The 7,713-nt window shown below is 42.2% G+C and overlaps 1 protein-coding gene across 1 annotated transcript; it reads right to left on the bottom strand.

The window, feature by feature from the left end:
- Window positions 1-4,578: 4,578 nt before the first annotated feature.
- On the bottom strand, window positions 4,579-6,806 carry LOC147899869 (protein NRT1/ PTR FAMILY 8.2-like). The gene is made up of 4 exons (XM_087377121.1): window positions 6,653-6,806; window positions 6,329-6,549; window positions 5,677-6,197; window positions 4,579-5,488 (listed from the first exon to the last, which is right to left on the bottom strand). The coding sequence occupies exons 1-4, from the start codon at window positions 6,804-6,806 to the stop codon at window positions 4,579-4,581; spliced, it is 1,806 nt and encodes a 601-aa protein (XP_087233247.1).
- Window positions 6,807-7,713: the final 907 nt, after the last annotated feature.

Here is a 7,713-nt window from a genome sequence, read left to right as displayed (position 1 = left end):
GGTAAGATATAGAGAATATCTCAAAACTTTGGATGTGCCTCATAAGGTGCTATGACATTTCCCTATAATCCCTCGTATCCAATATCTGTTTAAGTACAAATCCATTGCAGAGCTCATGTCATGGCATTCCTCCTATCGTCAACTGGTGGAGGAGACCTTTCCACGTTCTATTCTCACAAGCCAACCACATCTCATAGTGCATTTGGTGGATAAGATTGCTATATGTGGCATTGTATATGCACTATGGTTGTTCTTCCTCGAGTGCTTCATCAAGACCTTGAAGGGTTTCATGAAACAAAATGCTAGGCCCGAAGGTAGCATGGCCAAGGGTTGGTTGGTACAAGAGTCACTTGTATATATTTTTGACTTTCTTGTTGATGTGGATAGCTCTCTCCCATGACTATGGAGAGATGATGAAGACCTAAAGATGACCTCTATTGTGCCTCAAGGGAAAGGACGAAGCAAAGTAATAGACACAGAGTTGCTTAATAATATCAACCTTTATTGCATGCTTAATAGTGATGTGATGAAAAGATGGGTGACAAGATATGAGGATGCAAAGGCAAGAAGACAAGGAGAAAGGGCCCTCTTTCGTACACACCACGAATCTCATGTGCCATACCCTCAGCATCTAAGAGCACTTCCAAAGGATATTCATGTGGATTGGCTACTTGATGAAATGGATAGAGCAGAGAGAGAGACGAGGGGATGCATATCACAATGGAAGAATGGGAGTATGCTAGGGGATGCATGAGCAAGCTTGGTATGTAGAATGTTATGCATAAGTTAGGAGCTTTCAACAATTAAGATTGCTTATTTAATTGATTTTGTCTTGGTGTAGTGTACTATGTTCAATGCTATATGGTGTGAGGGCAAGCATTTTCAGACACAACGGATTGATGATAAGAGAAATACATAAGATTGCGGCATCATTGCTAACTTTGAGGGAGCCAATGGAGCCATGGGTAATTGTTGTGGCATAATCCAAGATATTATTAAGCTTGACTTTCGACCCTTCTTTGTGTATGTTTTGGATGTCAAGTGGTTTAAGGATGTGCTCGAAAGAGGCCCATATGGAACAATCAAATGCCATGCAAGTGGCTTTGTAACTATTGACTCCACAAAGTTTTGGCAAAGTAAGAAGGACACACTAGTACTATCGCAACAATGTGAACAAGTATTGTACACACATATAAAAATACTCACTTTTAAATATTTAATACCTTCGATGCAATAAAAATAACATGATTGTATTTGTATTTGAATTAGGTTGTCTATCAACCAATGGTGGATAATAATCGGTGGTGGCATGTCATACCTATTATGCCACGTTCCAAAGTGATGTATAGTACATTTACTAATATAGAGCATATGGAAGATGATCATGGCCATGGAGGTGATAATGACCGTAATACGAGAGAGGAGGATGATCATGAGATAGGAGATATAAATATTGAGGCCGTTACTCATGAGGAGGATCCTACCATTGGTGATGGTGATTTCGATGAGCACATGAGTAGCACAAGTAGTAGTGGGTTGAATATATTTGTAGATCTCAACATTGGTTTGGATTTTAAAGTAGATAGTCTGGCAAGGGTTGATCTCATTGAGGATGAGATCGAACCGTAGCCCATCATTGATATTGGCAAAACTATTTTACATATTGTCTCATTCTCCTCACCTCACTTAATTTTTGTATGTGCAGGTTTGCCAAAAAGATTTGATATTTTTATTAAAATTATGTGCTTTGGTAGTCTTGGGCAATGTTTGAAAAGCAGTGATGCACATTTATTAGCTTGCACCAAAAAATCACTTTCTGTATTCTCTATTTTGCATTTATACAGGCGTCTAAACCCGCATCTAATTCATAGTGCAGACGTGCTAATAGACGCTTAAATAGACGCGCTCATATTTTTACTATTCTAGTTGCGCCTATAGACATGCTTGCTATTTTGCATGTCTATCAAGTGCATCTATAGTTGCTTTGTCTTGTTGTGATGCTAAAGAAACATTAAGGGCCTCACAAAGAAATTGTTAACAAACCATCTTTGAGTGCTTGAATTTCTTCCTTCATTGTAATTATATTGAGGATACAGATGTGGAGTCAGTGGAAGAGTGGGTTGTTGAGCACGAAAAGATTTGGTAGACTTTTTATGTATCCTTCATTATCGCAGCACTTGGTATGGGTGATTTGATGCAGATGTTGAAGAAACATTAAGGGCCTCACAAAGAAATTATCAATAAACAATCTTTGAGTGCTTGAATTTCATCCTTCATTGTAATTATATTGAGGATATAGACGTGGAGTTAGTGAAAGAGTGGGTTGCTAAGCACGAAAAGATCTGGTAGACTTCTTAAGTAACCTTCTTTATCATAGCACTTGGTATGGGCGATTTGATGTGGCTACTGAAGAAACATTAAGGGCCTCACAAAGAAATTGTCAACAAACAATCTCTGAGTGCTTGAATTTCATACTTCATTGTAATTATGTTGAGGATATAGATGTGGAATCAGTGGAAGAGTGAGTTGCTGAGCACAAAAAGATCTGGTAGACTTCTTAAAGTAACCATCATTATCGCAGCATGACTCACAAAGAAATTGTTAACAAAGAATCTCTGAGTGCTTGAATTTCTTCCTTCATTGTAATTATATTGAGGATACAGGCATGGAGTCAGTGGAAGAGTTGGTTGCTGAGCAGGTAAGAGAGAGACTAATGATGAAATCTTCTAGTGATGTGCTTTTTGTTTATATTGATCTTGTTATCAAGGCAATAAGCTCACTAGTCTTCATAAGATATCCACTGGCTTGTGATATGCTATTGTATAAAAGGCGTGTGTCGCGATCTCTTGATAGATCTTCTTACATCAGCTGCATGTGTCACTGCTTCATCTAAACTCATAGCTCATCTATGTGATGAGCCTATTATTTTATGCAATCCATCATGACATATGTGGTCTCGGCTTGTGTGGCATTATATCTTGACCTTTGTGGTCATGGCCTGTGTGGCAATATATGTCGACCTTTATGGTCTTGGCTTGTGTGGCATATCTCGACCTATGTGGTCTCGGCTTGTGTGGCATTATATATTGACCTTTGTGGTCTCGGCCTGTGTGGCTTGTAATTATAGTATAGTTGATAATCTTATTTTATATTCTCTGTAGCAGGCTTGGTGGGGCTGAGCAGATCATATTAGAATTTCTAATAGAGTTTGTTTCGGAGTGGCAAATTGTCATCATGTGTGGCTCTTATGGCTATATAATGTTACATCCATTGTTTGTTAATTTGACTTTATACTTAAGGGTATATTTCTACACTAAGATGGTGTATATATATACCACCTTTGCAAGAGAATTGATCAATCTATTAATGTTCTTAGGAAATTATATTAAGTAGAATGTTCATGGAAAGTTTTTGACCCTGTAGCATAATTTGAGTAATCTTAAAAAAACATATAAATATATAGTTAATCAAGCTTAAAATTTAGCATTAGCAAACTATTCATCACTAGCACAATATTCATAATAGTAAGTATTTTGGTAATCTCATCAACTAGTGGTATTTTCATTAAACGTTGGTTTTTAAAGTTATCTTTAAAAAATGCATTAGGAGTGTACTCGAGATTTTTGGAATTTTCTTTAGTCTAGTTTTGAAATTGGATTGTGCACAAGTCAAATTTTTTGAATAGTGTGTTCTTTGCAACACTTAGCACCTGCTTTAATTTAATGTAATTATTTTAATATAATCTCTTGTTGACGCCTGGGAAAAAAACAAGATGAATTTCATTCATGTGGCCTGCCCTAGATAGTGAGCAGAGAAGGGGATGAATTGCAAGCTGAGAGAGAGAGAGAGAGAGAGAGAGAGAGAGAGAGAGAGAGAGAGAGAGAGAAGGAGAAGAAGAAAGCGAGAGAAAAAGGGGGGCAGAAAAAAGTGGAGGATTTAAAGGGATGAAGAAGAAGAAGAAAGAGAGATAGAGAGAGAAAGATGGAGAATTTCATGGGATAGAAATAGAATACTCACATGCTCTTCCAATCAATGCATGCTAAACAAAAGTGAACATAAAAATAACTATATATTTGAATTTTCTCTTTGCATGTCAAATTATTACTAAGGCCTACCCTAAAATAATGTAATGTATTATTGTTATTTGTCTTTGCTTTCCAACCTCGCACCGTGTATTTTTAGGGTTATACCTGTCATGCCGACGTAGTTTCGTGCAATTGTGTAAAGAAATAGATGCCATGGCTCGTACCATGGACTTGCAGCTGTTTGAAACAAAATGTGTTTCTTAGCCAAAGTTAACCTTGTGAAAGAATCACTCTCGACAAAGCTATTAACGCATTGGCGATGGACATTCAAGCGCGTGTTGGACTCCAGAGCTTTTAAAAACAAATGCGGTATCGAAAAAGTGCTAATGTCATGTTGACGTGCTACATATGAAGCTTAGAATAAATCTGTACATGAAGGCTGTATCTGGCTACATGGAGCGGCAACAAATCTGCGTGCGCACAGGAAACGGTATGGAAGAATATGAAGCTATGATTCTAAGAATATGAAGCTAATGTAAGACGTAAGCTACAATTATGGATATGGAGGAGAAGAAGGAGGTGGTAGCTCTGCAGTTGCGGGCGAGGAGGAGGACGAGGAAGAAGATTCAACGACGTAATCGTGGGGCCTTGCATGCTGGAAGGAATTGGCGCAGACGGAGAAGACGATGAAGTTGAGGAAGGTGAGACCCGCCAGCAGCACGAAGAAGTAGTCGAGATGACCTTCGTTGAGATCATCGCAGGAAATCCAGCCCGAATTGCTTCCGCCATAGCCACTTGTGATGCTCGTCACCACCATCACCAGCACCGAGCTCAGATAATTGCCCAGAGCTATTGCTGTTCCGTAGAAGGAGCTCCCTAAGCTTCGCAGTGTCTCCGGTGCCTCTCCATAGAAGAACTCCATCTGTCCTATCGCTCCCAAGAACTGTGCACTCCCCAGCGTAAAATACTGTGGCACTTGCCAGAAAATGCTCATCTCATCTTCCCCTTCCGTCGCCTGCATCCTTAGCCTCGTCCTCTCCACCATCGCTGCCATTGCCATAGACGCAACGCTTAGTAGATAGCCCCCTCCCATGCGCTGCAGTGGCGTTAGTCCTCGCGAAAACCCAGTACACTTCTTCAGAATCGGCACCAAAAGGCAATCGTAGATCGGAGGAGCCAGCACCACTGCGGCCAGGTTGAAAATGTTCATCGTTGCAGACGGCATTTGGAAGCTCCCAATGCTCATGTCCATCAGCAGCCCTTCCTCAATGAAGAATGTCCCTCCTTGAGCGTATACCGTGTAGAAGAAGATAGTGCACGCCCAGATAGGGAGCAATCTCAATACTTGCTTCACCTCCTCGACCTGCGTCACGGTGCACAGGGTCCACGGATTCCTTGTCGTCTTGTTGCAACCCGAGGCAACTTCTTCGTTCTCTGTCAATGTGGCTGCCTTATCCAAGAACCTGTGCCATGCGGCTTCTCCATTTCGATTAATTGAGAAATTTCGAAAACAGCGAATGCAGATGAACAAGCCAAAGTAATCACAAGAATTTTGCCTATTCTGCACGTCCAGCTAGCAACAGCAGTTCCTGCCGCTATTCTGTTGACACCATGAACGCATCTAAAAGAACCATTGTAAACTAGATGTTACCTCCAGCTTTGGCTGTGTGCTAATTTGCCATTCGCCTGCTGAGGTGAATGATCGCCATCAGCATTTTCGTAAAGCAGATGACTGTCTTTGGGCGCTTGCACCCTCCATTTCCGTATTGCGGACACTAATACCTGTAGCGCTCGCTGATATGGGTTGCCGCCGCAGCTCCTGAATTGTCTACACAGGGGCAAACCCATGATGAATAGAAAAAAAGCTGCGCCCGCCACGGCCGTAGACAAGGCAAACAGAAGCACCCATCCTTTGCTGGTCATTATATACACAATGAGGGTGTCTGCCAAAGCTATCCCCATGTTGTTGAGAACCAGATACCAGGTAAAGAAGCTGGATTTATCAGCAGCTGTGTCGAATTGATCTGCCCCAATTGCCTGCAGAGCTGGCTGGAAGGCTCCAGCTCCCAAAGCAACCAAATAAAACGAGATGTAGAAGATTATAACGGATCCGGAAGATAGGCTTTGTTGGGACAGGATGAAAGTCGCTGAAAACGACATAAGAACCATACCCTGGAAGCGGGAAAGACAGCCCGTTAGATGCAACTTTGCCTCATTCTATCGAGTTATTCATTGCAATGAATGGCATATAGATTACAAAACGTTCTTGAGATTGCTCATTAATGCAACGTTGGTCAACCAACCATGGCATTCACAAGCAGAAACAGCGCGCACGTCCAAAGACGTCCCAGTCGCGACGCCTCTGCTACAAACGCTCCAAAAAGTGCAAACAGATTCGTAGTTCCTAACCAGTAATTAACATTGTTTGCTGCGGATGTGTTGCTTGCATCGAGCACCTTTGTGAAAAACGGGACGAGATTGAAGAATATGCCGAAGTAGGCAACGTAGGCCACACAGATGGTACCTGAATTTCAATGGGCAAACCAACAGGTGAGGGAACGAGAGAGAGAGAGAGAGAGAGAGAGAGAGAGACGAGCAACAAGAAGGTTGATGGAAGATCGGTCTACCGAGGGTGAAGGGCAAGGTTCTCCTTCCTCCAAGTTTGACTCCAGGAGGAGCTGGTTTTCCGAGCCAGCTGAAAGCCTCAAAGGAGGAGCTACTAGGGGGCAGCTTCTCGTGCAGAAGGGGTGTATCCATGGCTTTATTTTCATGATCCACCATTGTGAATAAGGGAAACTCGCAGCTCTAAGGATAAAGGGGATGCAAATTGTTCTGGTATATATGGGAAGAGATGTATCTGTTTGTGAGAATCTTCAAGGGACAAGGTTGACGGCGATGCTGGCCCCATAGGGAACATGGCTAATGCCGAACAAAACGACTGTACATGCTGCAGACTAACTCTAAAATTGCTGATTCTCTCAAGTGTGCGCGACAGATTAAAGGTGTTCCTGACCATTAAAAACATTTATATAACACAAAAAAAACATTCAGCAGCAGCACAATGGATTTAAAATTTTAAGTTGTGAGCGTCCTTATCTTGAAGAGGCCTTCCCCATAGGCCCCCCACATGAGCTTCCAAGGGAGGCTTTGCGTTAAACGGGGGAGTTCCCATGGCATCTTGCAAGCACCTCTACAACTAGCCACACCAGCTTCAAAAGACATTTTGGGGAATGCCAGGGGTACCACCCAAACCTCCTACATAAGATGCGAACTGGTTGGAACCAGTTTCCAAACGTGGGCATGATATGTGCTGCTTGTAGTGAGGGGAGTAGAGTATCTCCACCGAGGTTCTAACAAGCCTTGTGCAAAGAGGTCCCTATATCGCAGCTAGCAATGGTATGGGGATGGCCTCAAAGCGACCGCCCCCATAGCCAACTACAGCAGCTTTAAAATCGCCCATTGCAATTAATGGGTTGCATGTCATGGCCTTGGATTCATGGTCCTCCCCCACTACAATGTCTTCACGAAGATGGTCTGGGGGGTACCTCAAACCTCCACCAAGGAGGAGGATTGTGGGATTCTTTTATAAAATCTGCAAGCAGGAGGTATACAAGGGGGGTGGCTAGCTCAACTGATTGCGTAGTGTGCACTAGTTTTCATGTGTGATAGGGGACATGGAGCATTGTTA

Source organism: Dipteris shenzhenensis, chromosome 7 (assembly GCF_047967505.1).
Source record: "Dipteris shenzhenensis isolate YYH24624 ecotype China chromosome 7, Dip_SZ_1.0, whole genome shotgun sequence".
In the NCBI taxonomy this organism is placed as follows: Eukaryota; Viridiplantae; Streptophyta; class Polypodiopsida; order Gleicheniales; family Dipteridaceae; genus Dipteris; species Dipteris shenzhenensis.
The sequence above is the reverse complement of the archived record's forward strand: the minus strand, read 5'-3'. Positions and strand labels throughout refer to the sequence as shown.

Excerpts from the sequence above, each read along its gene's own strand:
- LOC147899869 (XM_087377121.1), bottom strand. The coding sequence starts at position 6,806 with ATGGTGGATCATGAAAATAAAGCCATGGATACACCCCTTCTGCACGAG. Across the intron at positions 6,550-6,652 it reads AACCTTGCCCTTCACCCTCG|GTACCATCTGTGTGGCCTAC; the intron begins GTAGACCGATCT and ends ATTGAAATTCAG. Across the intron at positions 6,198-6,328 it reads TTCTGCTTGTGAATGCCATG|GGTATGGTTCTTATGTCGTT; the intron begins GTTGGTTGACCA and ends TCCCGCTTCCAG.